Genomic DNA, 19160 nt, shown 5'->3' with positions numbered 1-19160 from the left:
TAAAAATAAGATAGCCTATAAGGCTGAAAACTTTGCAGATCACATCCCCCTGATGAAAAACAACCAAGCTTCAAGAATTTAAGACAGTCCAGAAGAAAGCAAGGAAAAGTTTCTTAATAGGTATATTATGTTTAACCTAAAAATAAAAAAGAGAAAAAAAAAAAAGAAAAAAAAAAAAGAAAAGAGACAGAAGACCTTTTTTATGTAGAAGTGCTACAAACTGGAAAAACCTTCACCATGAATGTCCTGGAAGGGATGAGCAACAAATTTAAACAAAACTGTCATGGCTACATCAGAAAGAAAAGTCATACAGAATGCATTTTGGCAATCTGTACCTCTCTGAATGAGGCCTGTCATATGGGGATCCACCACAGAAACATGGTCAACTCCTGGTCCCCCTTTGTGTTTTATGTGATTTTTTCCGGAGTGTTGAGTTTACTTTGTGAGCCGTAGCCTTACTTGACGGTGTTTCTGTGAGGGATTTCCTGAGACAGCTGCCTGCGGTAATGTCGCACTGCACTGGTTAGGGCCGGGCCCCGAGCCCCGCCGCGGGCACCTCCTCACCCCGCCCGCCTTGGCGGCCAGAGCGACCGTCCCTGCTCCCGGAGACACAGGCACCCTGGGGCCGCGGCGCCAGAGATGAAGGCGGCTTGGGGACATCACTCCTGCCCGCTGGGGACTGAGTACGCAGGAACGTGTCCATTCTCTGTCCCTCACGGTCCTCTCGGGCTGCCGCTGCCCGTCCCCCTGTCCCTGCTCGGCCCACTCCGGACCCGGAAGCCCTGAGGCGCCTCGAGGAGGGGGCCCGCGTTCTGCCCTTGCCACCGCAGCCAAGGGAACGGGCCGCGCTTCCCGGAGCCGGGGGGAAAGTCCCGAGAAGCAGCTCACCCTCCTCCTCGAGGTAGGAGGAGGCACCGCCCTGCCCGGGGAGGGGCGGCCGAGCCGCTTCCCGGCACTGACCGGGGGGGCAGCGCGTCCCGGCGTGCGGGGAACCGGCTAACCCCGGCCGTGAGGGAGCTCCCGGCGGCTGCAGGTGAGTGATACCGGTGTCTCCCTGCCACGGCTGCCCCCGTTCCCTCAGTGACCCCCCCTTCTCCTCTCCGTCCTCCGCGAGCGTCCCGTTCAGCCCCGCTGAGGGGAGCTCTGCCTGTCCCGCTGAGGAACACCCACCTCTCCACTCCGGCGCTTGGTTTGAAGCGCGCTGTGGAGTTTTTACTTTGAATTTTAGCTCTTCTAATACACTCTCCACCCTTTGCTCGCCCGTTCTCCCGTGTTTTGCGGGCACCCCCTCGGTACGGCGGTACGGGAAGGCTGGAGCGGCGCCTCGGACCGCATCTCCGTCCTCCGGAAACCAGCCAGCATCATCGCATACCGATAATTTGAGTCGCTTCATGACTGTCTAGTCTCCTCTGCTTTCAGGATGCTATGGCTTAACTACAGCATAAAAGTTGCTGATTTGACTTGAGCAAAAAATTACCTAGATGAGGTACCTCGTGGGATGAGGATGCTGCACCTGCCAGAGGTGATTAGGGTTTGGTTTCAACATCTCGTGTGCCCGCTGCTTCAGGAAGGTGTTTATTTGCTCAGAAATACGATTCCAGACCCTTAAACCTGACATCATTTCACAGAGAAAACTTGTTGCTCCCACTTTCCTTTATGCAGCTGAAATCTGTTGCTGGATCTCAGGGCCATTTTCATAACCAAGAAAACATAAGTTCCAGTGTGGTTCCTGAATTTTTTGGAATTTGACTATTATTTTGGCATAACCTTTTTGACTCTCCTTTAATCTAAGTTTTCCATGCCTGGACAAAACTCCAGCAGGGCAAACCAGATAGATCCTAACAGAGTTACAGGTAGATAATGCTGGAAAAATTGCTTCTCTACAATTGCTGACGTTTCTTTTCTGGTGGGACAAGAGTAGTTTTACCAAGTTCATTAAGTTTTAGATCTCATTTTTCCCCTATTTCAACTGCTTTTTTCTTTGGATTCTTGTCATTGTGGGACCATGAAGTACATGTTTTTGTATTTTGGCAGAGCTTTTTAGTAAAGCAACAGCATGCATCAAAGAGCTTTCTGTTTTTTTACTCGGGAGATAAAGCTACCCCTTAGTGGTCAAATTATTACATGTGTATCAAGCCTTAATTATAGAAATTACTTTGTGTTTCTTTCTTATGCAGCCTTTTAAACTTGTTGCTCAGCCATTAAATTACAAAGGCTTATTAGGAGTTTTCAGTGTCTTATACACAGAAGTATTTTGTGTACTAAGTGTAATTGCAACCACCTTTAAAATTGCTTGGGGAAAAAAAGCAAGTACAAGGACTAGAGGAAAGATTCATCCACTTAAGAATGTGGTATCTCAGATATTAGTTTTCTTTTACCAACACTCCATAGGTTCCTGATGGCTTGACACTCCTTCCCGTTTAAAGAAAACTGCCTCAGTTGTATGTCAGCTCTGCACTGTTGGTTTGGGAAAGGGTCTATTGGGAATTGCAGAAATCAGGAGAGCAGAGACACTGTATATTGTAGTCTTTGTACAAATCATTGACTTTGTACAAAAGTCTTTGACATGCAGCTCTGACTTCTAGAGCCTTCCAGCTCCTTTTGACAGTTACCTAATTATCTCTTTATTTAAGAGATAAAAAAAGCACATCAGGAGGATTAGTAGTGTACCTGTGCTCTGCTAACTCTTTAGGGATGCCTCTTTGTAGGCTGTAGATAGTTTATTAGATTTTTGGCACTAAGATGTCACTTATGCTATCAATCTTGTGTTCTGTGGTAGAAACTTGGATTGTGATTCTGATCCTCAGTTTGCTTCCCTCAGAAGCAGGGAGAATAACAACACAGGATGAACAGTGTTATGTATTGCTACTTGATTTGCCTCATTGACAGTCTTCTTCCATATATGGTTTAGAAAAATTTGTTCAGTCCATAGTGTTTATGAGTTATTATACATAACTAATACTCTCCATTAAATAGATTAAATATTCTGGAACTGGAAAGATTTCTTTTCTCAGCCTGTGTACATGCTCAGGTTCATTTAAGGATTTGGCTTGTGCTTGGCAGCTGTTTTAAATAAGCAAAGCAAAGGGTACTGAGAAAACAAAGTCGTATTAAGTAAGATTTGAAATATGTGCCTTTAGGAAGATTGCTACAAAACAGATTAACTCTGCAGTAGGCTTTGACTAGATGTTCATAGCAGGAGCTTCCTTTTCTTACACACACAGGTGTTCCAGGTGCTGCAACAGTATGTGCACTGTTTAGCTCCAACTCCCAACTGAATTTTGGTATTTCAGTGACTTTGAAGGGGGGTTTGATGAAATGTTAATCTTTGGTGCATTTACTAGGTAAATAATGAGAATTTCTTTTTCATTTCATCCATGGCATCACAAAACTTTGGCTTGGACAGGACTTCAGGGATCATGTAAACCAGCTTTTAGCTCTGAAGGAGAAATACTCTGTCTGGAGATATTTATTTAAAATATTCACAGCCATAAGGAAATTTCATTTTCTCAAAGGTAATTTGCTCCTATGCTGTCTCTGCTTCTCTAATGGCTCCTCTTTAATTGTGTTTAATCTAAACAATTCCTGTTGCTGCTGAATATTATTTCAATTGCTGTCATGTCTCCAAAATAGTTGTATTCTATTTAAGTGCTGATTAATTTCAAATTAGGCAGAGGAGTCCTGAATCCCTTTGTATCGGTTTTGTCACATCCCAGGTTACATTTTTCCAACAGGACAATTTTAAGTAGACTATGAATTTATGTTTTAAAAAAACCCCAACAACTAGTGTTTTAGCCTGAAGGCTGATAAAACCAAGCAAGTCTGCTTTATTTCCCCCAGAGAATTTGGGGTATAAGAATGTACACTAAAAATGAAAGATTTATTACTCAGCTAACATCTGTAGTTCTGACGGATCATTTTGTGCCAGATGGACTTCAACTTGCTACTCAGTATCTCCTCTTTTCTGGCTACATGTCTTCATTCCCTTTGTTGTCCTATTTTTGACTTTTGGCAAGGATGTTAATCTATTGTAATTTTGCTGGTTTTGCCTTTTTTCTTTTTATAATTAAATTGGTAATGTATTTTGTAAAACTGTAGCTAAGACACAGACTTATAAATTATGATTTTATAAAAGTACTTAATTATTGATAATACAGTATAATTGCTTGACATTCATTGGTGGCAATTATTATGTGCGATTAATTTGTTAGTCATAGGCAGATGTTTCTGAATAAAGAGGATTTAGTTCAAAATATTACTCATATATTAAGGACCCTATTTATTTTTTCTCAACTAGTTTTTCCTGAACTGTTTAAAATTACTTCATATTCTCTTTTGTTAGAGAATTCTAGGACTTTTCTCATGAAAACGGTTTGTTGCCTACAATTGTGCATATATTAAACTAGATTACTAACATACCGGATAGTGAAAACTATTGTCACTATCCAAAATATAATTTTATTTTGGTAATCATTTATTATATTACACTATTCTTTAGCAGCATAAGAATTTTTCATCAATAAAAGTGATCTAGGCTATGACATTAGTGAACTGGTAGTGTAAATGACTGGAGCTAGATAGTTAAATTAGACATTTGTTTCATAACAATAGTTGAGAGTGGTTCTTAAGAGCATAAAAAAAGTTGGGATTTTTTTTCCAAATAGGAAGAAACTTAAACAAATAGCCTAATATGTCAGTATTCCACAGTACCTTCCCACTGTTTTTAATGTTGGATTTAAATGATTCATAACCAATGGGGAAGGTCTGTGTTTCCAACCCCAAAGATATTTACAAAATTAGGAGTCTTTCAGGGCCAGATTTTCATCATGCTGACATAATTAAGTCAGGAGATAGGCTGCTGAACCTAACTGACCACCCTTGTGTTAAACTGTCTTGGAGCAGAGAGTTGAGTCCTTTGACTTTGAAAGCAGATTTAGTTTCACGTTTTTCCTGGGGGGGGAAAAAAAAGAGTTTATAAGATTTGGCTTTGAATCTTAATATACTTTCATACAATTCAAGAAACAATAATCTGCTGAAGGAGTTACCAGAAGTTTTAACATGATCTGCCTTGAAAAAGTTTCTTTTTGTGTTATTTACTTACCACTCTCTTCTCTATATTGTCTTGTTTATTCCAGACAATACATAAAAAATTATTTTCCCTTTTAGGTGCTTAAAAACCCTTGGAAAATCTAGGAAAAAAAGATTTCCCTAAATCAGTTTTTGGAATAGTCTAATAGTTGCATGCAAATTAGGCCTCGCTTCACAAAATTATTTAGATTCTTCATACATGGTGATCTTAGTGTTATATATAAATACTTCTGAGGCTGTTAGTGGCAGTAAAGATTGCAGAAGCTTATGCAATAGGCATGGCAACAGTCACCTGGTAAATATGGGGGCCTCCATGTGTAGCATTTGAGCTCACAAGGAGAAGTTTGGGCCCACTGCAGCAAGGTCACTTGTGTGCATTGAGCCCTGGGTTGCAATGCTGCAAGTGAGGCTACTCTACAGTGTTCATGAGAGCTTTAGAAGCATATTTTAAAAAAAAAGTTTGAAGTCTTTTATCCTTCTGAGGAATTCAGAGATTCTCAAAACTATTAAATCTAATTAAACTTATTAAACTTAAGATTCAGGAGCTCTGAGGTATTAAATCAGGAGTTTTCTGCTAGAAATAAATTCCATAGTGAATTGCTGGCCCTTCTAAACTCTGTAGATTTTCTGTTCTTAGCTTTACTGGGGACAGGTCATTTTGGTTATCTTCTGCTAAGCAACGTCAGTTATGGAAGTAGTGATAGAAGACTATCAGTATTCTGCAAAGCTTCAGAAATGCAAAAGGTACAAGTTTTACGTTAAAGATAGCTGTATCCATTATCCTGTTCCTGTTGTTTTTACTCCTTGTACCCTCTGTGCCTGAGAGCTTTAACCATACTGCAGCCTGATGTTGAAGCTCTGCCTCCTGCATGGGGGAATTTGCAGGTTGTCCGTGTCTTCTGAGATCTAACATACAATCAGTCCTTCAGAACTGGGCTGTGCAGGTTAGAGTTTCACCCTGGCAGAGTGTGAGTGTCAAAGCTGTAGATGGAATACGAGATAGAGCTCTGTGGTTCTTGAGCGGACAGTCCGTCTGGGAATGGAACTTGCTAAGATTTTATATGTGTGTTCCAGTCTAACTAAAGCCCTCCATATATAGTGTCCTGGGTGCTGACAAAGGATTCTGCTGAATTCATCAGTCTGGCTGTAGGTGGAGCAGAAATCACAAGGTGTTCTGCACTTTTAATACTCTTTTCCCCTTGTTAGGATGGATATCTTCTTACTTGTGCAGGGAGAAAGCCAAAAGATATTAGGACAAACTTGTACTTCAATATTTATTTGAAATAAGTGGATAAAAAATTAAAGATACTGTGTGATTTGTTTAGACTCAACTGAACTTTTTGACTACAGTGCTACTTTGCTGTAACTAGGTCCTAAAAACAAGAGGTTTACTTTTTTCATTCCTTATCTTTCTTTGTGCATTCTTCCTGAATTCCTCTTAAGCTTCCTGGAGCCTGTATGATTGGATTTTTATTTATTCATTCTTAAATATAGTAATATTATCTGGACTATTGTTTGGCATGCTGCATTTCTCCTGAAAGAAACAAATAAATAAAAATGTTTTCTTTGCTATTAAGCCTTTTGCAGGAAAAGGTGGACTAATGATGAATCACTTCATGATTCTGGCACTACTGCTTCCCCTGAGGACATGCTACACTACATACTCACAGCAAGGTAAATGTCAGAATGTTTGATTTTTTTATTTAGAAGCAATCTACAGCAACTGAAGCTTTCATCTTTATGATTTGTAAATCTCTGATTAAGCAACATATCACACACTTAATCAAACTATTCACTTTGGTAAGATGATGGAGCAAATTTCATTATTACCTTTTGTGACCTCCAACAAAATTGCCTGTTGAATCAACAACTTGCAATGATGTGAAGCCAAAGTGTATTTATTTATTTTCTCCTCCTCTTTCTCCTATGATCTGTACTGTCATCTTCAAATAATTTGTTTCCTTTTTAACAACTTTTATGGTTTTTTTCTTCTTTCCTTTCTATTTTTTTTGTCTCATCTCTGAAAACTTTAGCAGTTCTGTTGTCTCTTTTCTCATTCTGCCACAAGATTCCAAGACCAGATTTTTATTTTTTACATTTCACATATTTATCCAATATAAATACAAAAATATGCATATTTGAAGGGGGAAATGTTGAATATAATGATAACTTTGCAGAAGGGTATTTTCAGATAAAAATACTTCTTGTGTACTTGCTGCTAGCAATAGCATTTGGGTATGTCTCCATTAAAAGGAAAAAGAAAATTTTTACATGACCTTTCTATGACTACCACTAAGAAGGTAGACCTTACCAGACTCTAGTCTGCACTATGGAGATTTTCTTGCCTTTTTTTTAATTTGGTGAAGAAAGAAGAGACTTGTTTGGGTTTTTTAAAATACATTTATTATCATACTGAAAGGGTAATATATCTATTACATTTTGTCTCTCTTCAGCATTGAAATTCAGCGTTTGCACAGCACTCACCCAAGCCTCAGTTTTGAGACTTATTACTAGGGCTCATAGAATGGCAAAACTTTGTAATGCAGGCAAGTCCAAACAGTTACTTCATTACAGTAACTTGGTCACTTGTTTTCACATGCAATTTTTCAGGAATAAAATTAGTCTGTGTTGTTAATCATAACAATTCACATGGTCTTGTGTTAGCTTGCAAGCTAAAACAAGTCTTAAGATGCCTTGATCACTTAATTTTGCTAGGAGAGAATATTGTAACTGTGAATGCTGCAAATATTTTCACATGTTAAAATTGTGCCATAAAATTATTTAATACCTACATTGCAACTTGTTGGTCATCAAAATTTTGGATATATCCTTAACTATATTGTTTCTTCTATTTTTTAGTACTGTGTATAAGCACCAACTGATGATCTAGACTGTCTTACGCCAGAGTCTGTGGAAAACAAAGTAGTGTGAGGTGTGAAGTGATATGTCATGTAGCTGAAGAGAGATAGTGGATGGACACTAGTACAGACGGAGAAAAACAGTAACTAATTACACGTTTGCTGTTTTTTTAATCAAACAAAGTGTGGCAGGTGGAAATATTATTTATGGTGAGGAAAGGGATGATATTTTCATTTGGATAAAAATAAAAACAGATGCAGGGAGGAGATGTAAGCTCATCAACACAATAGGCATAATAGTGACATCTGCAATTTGAATCAGCTGAAAAAAGAGCAGAAAGAGGGTAGAGAAGTACAGAAGATATGCAGAAATGTCTTTTAATGGTGCACCCTGCAAAAGAAAGGGGCTTCTGCCAACTGCCTGGCCTTTTTTTCAGGTGTATTTGTTTCCTTTCCCTGGACTCTCATTTTGTGCCATTGAATTTCATTGAGAGACTAGCAGGGCCCTTTCCTTCTCCCAGTTCCTCTCTTACTCTGTTGCTTCAGCAGTGCAGATAGAAAAAACAATAATGGCAAGGCCCAGAGTTCTAGATCAGCTTGTGTATGTGAAATGAGATTCCCCAAGGGATTTGCTACATGGTGCTTTAGGTAAATGGATGATGAATGTACAAGTAAGGTTGGCCAGAAAATGAGCAGCTGAGATTGCATACTGGAGATGAACAACATTACAGTTAATCTGTTAGCATAAAGGATTTTAACAGTGTGTAGCTTGTTTTGATGGTGAAAGTCTGTAAAATGTGGGAAAATGAAGTGTGTTTTGTCCTATCTTCCCAAAATAAAATAATACTCCACTTCCACAGTTAATTTTATGAATCTCTATGTTGTTTTGGTTGTTCTGGCTCCTTGCCTAGTCAGTTGTTGGCAGTGAAGCTAATAATATTTCTATTTTCCGGTAAAACCTAAAATTGATGCTCCATCATCATTCAGTGAAATTTACCCCAAGGCCTTCCACTTTGTTTATTCAGTTTCAGAAAGTTATTGTCATAGTACTGGGTTTTGTTATGGCAGTATAAAACTGATGCCCATTGTTTTTCAAAAGCAGCTGTGAAGCAGCAGATACACTTTTTAAGGATCGTGTCGTTACCATAGCCAATAAGGAAAATTTATTTTTGCATGTGAAACATTTTGCACTTACCTTGCAGAGACACTAAGGTTGTCAATTCTGCTTTCATGTAATTTACATGTTAATCATTTCCTGGTAAACTTTGAAACTTTATAGAAGGTGTGTTGCATATATTTCTTTCTTGAAAACACTTGAAGTTATCATAGTCCTTGTTCTGAGGACCATGTGTTTGACCAGTGAAACTTGATTTCTTCAAGCTTATCTGAAGATGCCTGTACCAGTAGCTTCCTCTAGATGGAAAGCATATGGTTTTCATTTTGATCTGACTTCTAGTAGTCTTGAGAATGGAATAGATTAAAAATATCCCAACAGATTTTTTTTGAATGATTTTCTAAAAGAGAATCCTTTCTTCCAGCAGTTTTTAATAACTTTGTACTAATGGTAAAATTTTCTCCATTTATTCTTTAATTATACACTGGACTAATATAAACAACAAAGTTGTGTCAGTGTCTGTATTCTCATAATTAACAAATATGCTTATAAAGTTTTATTTACTTCCTTTGATTGACCAAAGATTGTTATAACTGCTGCTTCTCCTAAGCCTTTCATTCTCTTCTCCTAATGTAAAAATCCCTGTGTCTGAAAACTGCTGCACAGAGGTTAAGGTAATGCACATACTGCAGGATAAATTGCAGAATTATTTGGATATGTGATGGCTACCAGAAGTATCTATCAAAATGTAGATTCTCAGTCTAAATCTCCTGAATGCTTGTGTTTCTGCTAGTGATACAGGGTGAAAGTCTCAGGTAGTTCAGTGGGTGAAGTGTATCTGGGAGACTGGAGTGGAAGTGACAGTTTTGTGAGAGGGGGCTGCTGAGGTCACTCAGACCGTCGTGTCCCTGATGACTCTGGCTGTAATGTGGCAGGAATGCACAGAATGAGTTCTGCTTTATTAAAAGGTGCAGCTATTTTGGTGACTTTTTTCCCTGTGTCTTGGTTAGGATAAATATTCTGATCTTGTAACAAGCAGAAGCACATTGGAAAGCACCCGTGGCAAAAGAAAAAGCCTAGTTACTTGGATGGTTAAGCTCCCTGGCTTCAATAACAACTAGGTCAAATTTAGGGGATTAAAGTTTGTTTGTTTAATTTTCAGGAAGTAGAGAAATGACAAATCTGTGAGTGCTATATTTCATGTCTTCCAGCAGTTTGGGTTTTTAGGGAGGGGTCATAACGGAATCATCTAAAAGAGGAACCACTTACATGGTTGTTTCTAGTTTTCAGCAGAACAATCTTTCAGGGTCTTTTATATCTCAACACCAAAAGGGACTTCAGTCTGACTTTTAAACTTTAATTTATCATGTTATGGTCTGGAATTAAATCCAGACCAGGAGGATGATGCAAGTGCCATAAGAACTAGATTTCTAACTCCAGTAGAAGAATCTACAGCCATGACCTAAGCTCTGTGTAGAGCAACTAGGAATGTGCTTAATACTAGACTATCATCTAAGCTAGCTATTGCAGGGAAACCCTTAACCTATTCTGTTCAAATATTGGTTTTGCATTAACTCATTTAGTTTGGATTAAGTCAGAGATCAAAACTGAGCCCAGAGTTTCTGCCCTAATGATATGAAGGCTTGCTGGGGTTTGAGATTTTTTGGGATTTGGTCCCTCTTGATACATTATGTTGTTCCCCTCCAGAAGATTATGAAGGAATGGATTTGTATTCTGATAAAACAGCTAGTAAATTTAAAGCATAAAGAAATTAAACAGCATACCAAATATCATGTTGGGGAGGTATTGTATAGATTCAGGAAACTTATCACTTCTGCTTTTTCCTTCAGAGTCATCTGTTGTGGGACCTATCTTACTTCTAACCACTGTTTTTTCAGAACTGCTTTGTAACTTAGCTAGACAGTAATATTTTTGTGCCCTTTTTGTGCTCCTAGAATCCAATGTGTTTCCAGTAACATACCTTAACGTTTCCAAGGATTTGGATCTTCAGCGGCTGTTGGTGGAATGGGATGTTGTCAAGTCAGCACATGATGCTGAGCTGGCAATATCTTTTGAGATACAAGTCCGTCGACTCGATGAAGCTACAATGGTGTGGACAGTAAGTGTACTTAGAAAAGAAGTGTACTAGTCATTTATGTAATGTCTATCTCCTCTTTGCCTCCTTTGGGCTGAATTCTCTGTGGATACAACTTTTCTCTAGTCTTTCAGCCTCCTTTGGGCTGAATTCCTCTGGGATCCTCCCTCGTGGGGAATTCCACTTATCTCAGTCCTTATAATTCGAAGAAAACTCCCGAGCTCGTTAGAATCTTGTTTCTTGTGTTTATTGAAGGATCCTTACAAAACTTGACAGGTCTCTCCAGGCTGGTTACAAGGTTAATTTTTGCAATTTGGCACATTTCTTTCTTCTGATGGTACAAACAAGGCCTTGTGGCTCACTTCGTGTTTGACCCACAAAATGCCCCCGAACTACGCAGTTCTTTTATCTTTATACCTATTTTTACCCAATTAAAAATAGACATGTATATTATTTTTCTTAATGACCCAATGACCCATCACCTCTGTGATGCACTGCGGCATCTTCTATCCAATCACTTACTATTACCCAAAAACCTCTAGGAGAAGAACATGAAGAAGAAAGAAGAAGGGGCAAGGGACAACACCCTAAATCCTCCATCATGTCTCCTGTTCTCTAAACTAACTTTTTCACCCAGTGATTAAAGAAACTTTCTATCTACACACTTACACTTTTAGCTTTTTCTATCTAACTTTAACATTTGTTTTCATGTATCACCATGAAAACATGCTCATGAATTTCATATTATATGAAATTCAGTGTTTTTTTGAATCCTATAACTAAGTATCAGAAACAAGGGCATACACTCTGTATCTCAGACTCCAACAATTTACAATGATGGAAGATGTGATGTCTTTTTAGCAGGGACTCTGTCCTGATAGTTTCCCTTAGCATCTAAACCAGCAGCATTTTCTGAAGAGCAGATCACCCAAATTAGGTCTGTTCTGGGTGCTTTTCTGTTTGCAACTTCTGTATGGGAACAGTCTCCAAAGAAAGTTTAAAACAGTATAACTGAAAAACTGCACTAACTCATTTAGGGTTGCTATTTGCCAGAAAGTACATAAAACAGACTAAGTCTTATTTTTCTGAAGTCAGTGATCAATAAAATAAGATAGACACTGTTAAAAATCACAGCTTACTTTGACCACCCTAGCTGGTGGTGTTTTGTCTCTGATTTTGAGGAGCCACCTCTTCACTGCAAATGAGCTCTGCACAGTTCTGAAGATTTTTACCTCTTTGATACTCTGGATAGGATTTTTAGCCCAATGAGTAGATCTAACCCTGAATGTTGAGTTGTTCATGGGGGTCTCTGGGTCTCGGGGAGAAAAGAGCAACTGTTGGTTGCTATAAAGGTGTTTATTGTATGGGTGCATCTCAAAGGTAAAGAGTTCAGAGTATTAAGTATTAAAGTCCATGCTAAAATCTTTTGGCATAAGGTCCCGGAGGTCTGGGCGGCAGCAGCTTCTTGGCAAGTCCAGATGATCTGGGCAGAAGCAGCAGAAGCAGTTGGAGTAGCTCTTCTTCTAGTAATGTTATTGGTACTACTGTTCTTCCTCTTCCTGTATGTGTGTGTGCGCCTCTTCTTAATACAGGGGATTAAATTTGTAAATCATCCAATCAGCTAAAAAAACGATTCTAAAACATTCTTTCTACACCAATCTAAGCTTAATTCTAACATGCAAAAGGTGTGTCAGTCCTTACCTAAATCCTACATGTTGAGTATTATCTGTTTACGTGAATAATCCTATCTGTTCTAAGAATGCAAGCTATGTTTTCATTATGTCTGGAACTAAGTTGAATCTGTCAAGGGCGTCATTACTAAACTTTAAACTAGGCCTTAAGGCTTTTCACTAGGTAACCCAGACTCTTAATTCATTTAAACTGTATTTTTACTTACTTAAAACTTAAACTTACACTCTTATTTAATGTCTATGAAGTTTAATATATTTTTGTTCTTTTCTCAGTCTGAGGGACTCAGAGAGGCTTTTATTTCAGATTCCAACACCTGAAGTCAATAACTAGGGACATATAACTACATACAATTAAGTTTTGGGTTTTTTGAAGTGTCCTTCAATGAATTCTTATTAACTTGTTGGAGGAAAGTAAAAGTGTTTCAAATCCAGGGATGTAGTCTGTTCTGTTATTCATAATAAACATGACAAGTTACTTTGGATGTCATTACCGTACAGGAATATATTTGCTTCTGTGCTTTTCTGAAGTAAGTGTACCAATAAGGAAACTCTGTGAGTCTGCTCATACCAAAGAATGAACAGCCTGCATTACTTCTTGAGCAGTGGCCACGTTCTTCAGTGTTGGAAGAACCCAACTCTATAGAGGTGGGGCAGCTGAGAGAAGCTTTAAAAGATTTTATTCCATTATCAGTCTCATAGAGACCTTTAAGATGTTGCATTCAATGACATCTCATCAGAAGACAACCTGTTTCCTGGTTACAATACCTTATAAATGTTTTTCAGACTATTAGGTTTTGCCACACAGTGCTGCTAACACTTCTAACACCAATCACCTGGTATTTTACCCCATGTGGTCTTGCTACAATGCATCTTTCACAGTTCTTGTACTCTAAAATATCTGGTCTGTTTGCAAGGCCATCATTTGAAACTTGTTTCCAGTTCAATCTTTTTCTCAACAATGTCTTCTCTATTCCATGGTCTAGCTAAGTCAGCACACCTTATCTCAGAGATTGTATACAGATGTACAAGACTATGCAAGCTTTCAGTGAGGCCCTGAGAATCCTCTACAATGCCATTTCTCACACTCAGGGCTATAACTGAGAAATTAAATTTTGAGCTAATGGCAGATTTTTTCTCAGAGCAGTGGTAATATGAAAGTGGAGGTGTTGCTGATGGAAAGAAGTACTGGAGAGAAGTTCTCTACTGGTCAATGTGAGTCAGGGCTTTGATACAAAATCATATGAACAGCACTGATCTGTATGCTGAGAATCTGGAATGGTTGCTATAAAAGTACTAAAATATGTAGAATGATAGAATCTCATAGGTTGCAAAAATTCTTTAAGATCATTGAGTCCAGCCATTAACCAAGCAATACAAAGTCCACACTAAACCACATCTCTAAACGCTGAATCTGCACATATTTTAAATCACTCCAGGGACAGTGAGTCCACCACAGGGATGTGTAACCCAGAGCACTAGGATGCATTTGTAGGGAGAAGCTTATGTAATAGCAGACACAAATAACATCCTGAAAGTCTCTGAGAGCAAATCCATATCATGAGAAGTAGGATCTCACTCTCAAATATGTTAACACATCAGTCACTCCACCACAGCTAGTACAGATCTGTAAGCAGCTGATTAGCTGAGTAGTTAGATACTGTAAGATCACATGTAGCTAGTGGAGTTTCAGACATCAATTTTCAAAAGCATTTTCTCCTTTGATCTTTCTCACTGCTTTTGACTGTATTTCCAAATCTTCACATTGATGTGTTTTCGATACTTTGCCTTACTGGTCTTTTTTTTCTAGGAGTTTCATAATGTCACACTTGATAAATTGGGAAAACCTCTTCATTGGTCGTGGGATTCAGACATACCTTTGGAGTGTATGTCACATGCTGTGAGAATTAGGAGCAAGGCAAAATCATCAAAAATCTGGAGTCAGTGGAGTTTGTGGGAGACTGTCCCGGGTAAGCAAAACAAGACTTTGCAATATTGGATTTTTTTCCAAGTATAAAGCTAGTTTGTAATTTGCCAGTGAATGTAACCATGGAGGATAGTTCCGGAGAGATGGCATCATATGAAGAATCCATTTGCTCTAAGCACTAACCAGTTCCTTATATTTTACCAGCAGTAATAGCAGGTCTTCAGCCATTGCTATAATTTGCAGACTATCTTCCTAAGCCAGTAGACCAAAAGTTCTGGAACTTTGTTTTTATTCACACTTTAAAACAATGTAGTAGATGAAGTGACAAGGGATCTTGGATAGGCACATCCCTGGCCCAGACTCAGGGAAAGGAGAGGAAGTACATAGCTAGGGGCTACATAATCTGATGAATTTGTTGCTTTTGTCTGGAATTCATAGTTTGAATTGGTATTACAGAAGCAGAGAAAAAGGAACAAGTCATCTCCTTATTTCACTTGGAATGAATGTCCTGTGAATTATATAAGAATAAACAGGGAGTGAACCGATAATGTAATTAATGACATAAAATTTATCTTCTTTTTTTATTACCATGTCTTACTAGAGCAGTTTGGCTCCCAGGGAATCTTGTTTAAACAAAATATCTAACTACTTTAGAAAATATACTGTAGTGATTTTATAATGAAACACTCATTTGGAACAGCAAGGGCTTTTAGATATTGGAGACATAATGTATGTAGAAGAGGGGTCACTGGTGTTCATACTTGGATTATGGCACTCATCTCCCTCTTGTTATATTATGGACAGGATAGGAATGGAAGGATGGTAGGATGGAAGACTCTTTTTTGTCCCATAATATCCTCAGTCTTGAAGATTTTATTTTTTTCAGTTGTGAATGGGTAGGGCTCAAAAATACTATTTCTTGGTCACAAACTGATCCCACTTTACAGACTTGATTTAGAGCTCTCTGAAAGACAGTAGCTCTAAATGTCACCAGGTTTTTTGATCAGATTCTTGAGACTACATTTTACCTGTGCAATATGTGTAAAAAGCTGTGAGTCACTTCAATTTTACTAACTTTTCCATCCAGCAAGCAGTCCAACATAGAAAGCTACGGGACTCTCATTCCAAGTTGATTATCCCCTGACTAATCTGATTGAGTCAATGTTGACTCCTCTTAGCTGAGCTCTGCACAAGCATCAGACTGTGATGTTGTTGTAGACCACTGCTCCAAGTAAGTTTTGCCTTGACTACCATGGTTTTGTTGGGTTTTGGTTATTTCATCTGACAAGAACCACCTGATACACCTAAAGATTTTTACTGCCAAACTCAAGACTGAAAAGAGTAACATGTACTTGGACAGAAGGAGAGACCTATCTCTACGGACAGAATTTGCCATGATACACCTTGTCTTCAAGAGCAGGCATTTTGGATATAAACAATAAATAGCCTGTACATACGAGCAGGAGGTGATGGTCTTTGTAAAGGCAATTCTTGACAGAAAACTTGTTTTCTCTGAGTGAAAGGCAGTAAAACAGATTTAGTCTCTTAGGTAGTTTGTTGGACTACATTACATGTTTAAGACTTTAAGAGAAAGGTATTATTACATGTGAAATTAATCTCTATATTGGAAAGAATACTGAATGAAAGTCTATGAGTGGATAATGTAATGTTAGCCATTTCATGTGTAAATTCTTAATTTTGTGGTCTGACTGAAGACTGTTGCCTTGAGCAGATTTTGGTTTTTTTTTTAATTTGCAGGCCTGGACACTTCAAATAGAAGTGGGCCACAAATCTTTCCAAAAGAAAAATTTTTAGCAGAAGGCTCTGATATCACTCTTTGCTGCATAGGAGGGAAAGGTCAAACCATTAAGGAGTTCTCTGTATACCCAACTGTTGATGTTTTCAAGTACACGAACAGTCAAGTCAGACTTCTCACTGTGGAAAATCTATCACATGACAAAGGGTCTAACATACATGTCTACTGTTACGATGAAGATGAGCGGTTGTATCAGGCAGCTTTCTTTGTGGGTAGTAAGTAAACACATTTTTGCAGTTTTATTTTCCTCTTGTTATTAACTCAAGAATGACTGTAGAAAAAATGGACCGGGGAAAAAAGCTTGCTGTAAGTTGTCATGGTCTCATCATGTCTGGCCGAACTCTGTCTGACTTGAGATCTGTAAACTTATATAGAGAAAGCAGGAAAAAATAGCATTAAATTAATTGGCCCTATGACAGGTGGTTGATTCACAAATATACCCACCCATTTAGGAATTCAACTTCATTGTCTATATGCATGTGGTAAAAGCTCAGCACAGTCTCCTTTTCAAAGGCTAACAGCAATTTTTAAACATAGAAAAGAATACAGATTGACTAAATGAATGGATGAGTATAAAAAAATGATATTAGAATATAAAAGTGTTTGATTTGTATTGACTCATGGTATTATCCTGGCTATCTCTGCAGTGGTCATTGAATAAGCGTAATTTCAGTAACAACATCTATAGTAAATCAGACTTCATACTTATCTATTATTTCTAGCTTGTTAATGTATTAAAGAGGTTGATAAGCTTTGCCTTGACTACCATGATTTTCTTGGTTTTTGGTTATTTCATCTGACAAGAACCACCTGATACACCTAAAGATTTTTACTGCCAAACTCAAGACATGAAAAAAGTAACATGTACTTGGACAGAAGGAGAGACCTATCTCTACGGACAGAATTTACCACGATACACCTTGTCTAAAACGTAAGTCTTATTGTTATTCTAACTCTGATCTGTGTTGTACCAAACACTCACCTTCTTTCCTTCTTTCCTTTAGAATCTGTGGAAATGCTTTTTCTTCATGTAATTAGCTGCTTGCATTTTTCCACTTCACTGATCACTTATTTAACAGAGCTTGAGCAGTGCAGAACTGCTCTGAATCAGACTCACTTTAACAAAGTTTAGATCAAGTTCTGCCTGATAAAGCTTATTCTAACCACTCTTTTGAGTTAATATATTTGGATAGCATTCAGTAGGTATGAAGACACCCTGACATCAGGATGTAGATAACTTAAAAGTACAACATACTTATTGGGTAGCACACACAATAGATAAGTAGGATCTGATTAGCTGGTAGGCTGCGTATTAGTGTGCTCATGATCCATTGACACTAATGCTGACTCAAAGTTAGCACTCCGCCTGATTAACCTCCCTAGTTGTCTTTCTTTAGGATTTTAGAGCTTTACACGCTGATGTTTTCCTTCTTGAGTCCTTGAGCTACTGACAGTCCTATCTCAAATATCCTTCTTGTGTCTATAATTTCTGTAGTTTCAGCTGGCTTCTTTATTTAAAAAAAAAATAAATTAACTGCAGACTTTCTCATAGCTCTTTCTTTAGCAGACAAGGCTAAAGTCAAGGCTACATAGCTGTGGTGTATCAGACATGGCCCTTACATGAGGAGAGGGACTTTACAGCAAGGCCTGCGGAGAAAGGGAAACTCATAAACCAGGACAGAAACCTCATAATCACAGCAAACCTTCATCAAAAGATCTCAGCAGAAAACAGGCCAGCATTGCACATACCTTCCTGGTCTCCACATCACTCACTTAAAGATACTGTAATGGTGATTTAAAAATGGAAGGTTAGAAGATGCACTTCAAGATGCAGTTGAAATTACAACTTCATTTAAAAGCGTAATGGTAAACATGTAAATTATTTAAGTCTTTGCAAATAAGTCCTTGATTTAGACAATCAGTAAGGAAATTTCTAAAAGCAATGTAGCTGTATCTTAAAAAGACAAACCTGGATATTTCAAAGGAAACTCTATTTTAAAAGTATTTCTACTCATCATATTTCAAGCCAAGGGAAAGAAGTGGGTGACTTCTTACATAAGGTCCCTCAGCCTTATTTTTTATGATGCTGTATACTAATTGGACATCAGAAACTTCCAAGACCTATGTTGACTGTATATTATGGAAAACATCTTTCTCTCTCTTTTCCCCGCTTCCTACCTCTCCCTTTCTTTGATAGGTCATCCCGGAAAACACCTCTGTGCAAAGCAAGTTGTTCTAAGCAGTGCTCCTGCTCTTGGGATATAGGCCAGCAGTGGATCTGGAATGTCACAGTGACTGTGGAAAACCCACTGGGAAAGAAAACTGTTGCAGATGTTTTTGATGTAAATCACAGAAGTAAGGCTTTTTTCTGTGTCTTTGTTTAGGGCTTTTTGTTGCTCCTTCTGAGCTTGATATTACTGTGTCTTGGTTTGAAGTATGGAAGTCCTTGATTTTTATCTTCATGGTTTAATAACTTATCTATCCCTGTGCTATAGTTATCTGCTCTCTCTTCAGTTTCAGCTTTGGAAAGTTATATTAACAGTAGAAAACAGCTTTATACTCCAAGGGTCAGAT

The 19160-nt window shown here is 38.3% G+C and overlaps 1 protein-coding gene across 4 annotated transcripts in view; it reads left to right on the top strand.

The window, feature by feature from the left end:
- Positions 1-686: 686 nt before the first annotated feature.
- The window catches only part of OSMR (oncostatin M receptor), a 33924-nt gene continuing 15450 nt past the window's right edge, over positions 687-19160 (top strand). Inside the window, exons 1-9 of one of the 4 annotated variants that reach the window (XM_014256945.2) lie at positions 689-1033; positions 1420-1522; positions 3407-3515; positions 6666-6762; positions 11016-11179; positions 14654-14813; positions 16529-16801; positions 17391-17517; positions 18784-18941. In XM_014256945.2, coding sequence (XP_014112420.2) covers positions 6690-6762; positions 11016-11179; positions 14654-14813; positions 16529-16801; positions 17391-17517; positions 18784-18941 — 955 coding nt within the window. In that variant the 5' untranslated portion in view covers positions 689-1033; positions 1420-1522; positions 3407-3515; positions 6666-6689. Of the gene's footprint in view, positions 1034-1419; positions 1523-3406; positions 3516-6665; positions 6763-11015; positions 11180-14653; positions 14814-16528; positions 16802-17390; positions 17518-18783; positions 18942-19160 lie in introns of all 4 variants that reach the window. The other 3 variants (XM_014256948.2, XM_014256944.2, XM_005528032.3) reach the window with 3 other exon arrangements.

The sequence above is a fragment of the Pseudopodoces humilis genome, chromosome 4, assembly GCF_049639895.1.
Source record: "Pseudopodoces humilis isolate 2021_Gansu_Grassland_sample_001 chromosome 4, ASM4963989v1, whole genome shotgun sequence".
Taxonomy (NCBI): Eukaryota; Metazoa; Chordata; class Aves; order Passeriformes; family Paridae; genus Pseudopodoces; species Pseudopodoces humilis.
Note: the sequence above shows the minus strand (reverse complement) of the source record. Positions and strands in the feature narration are given on the sequence as shown.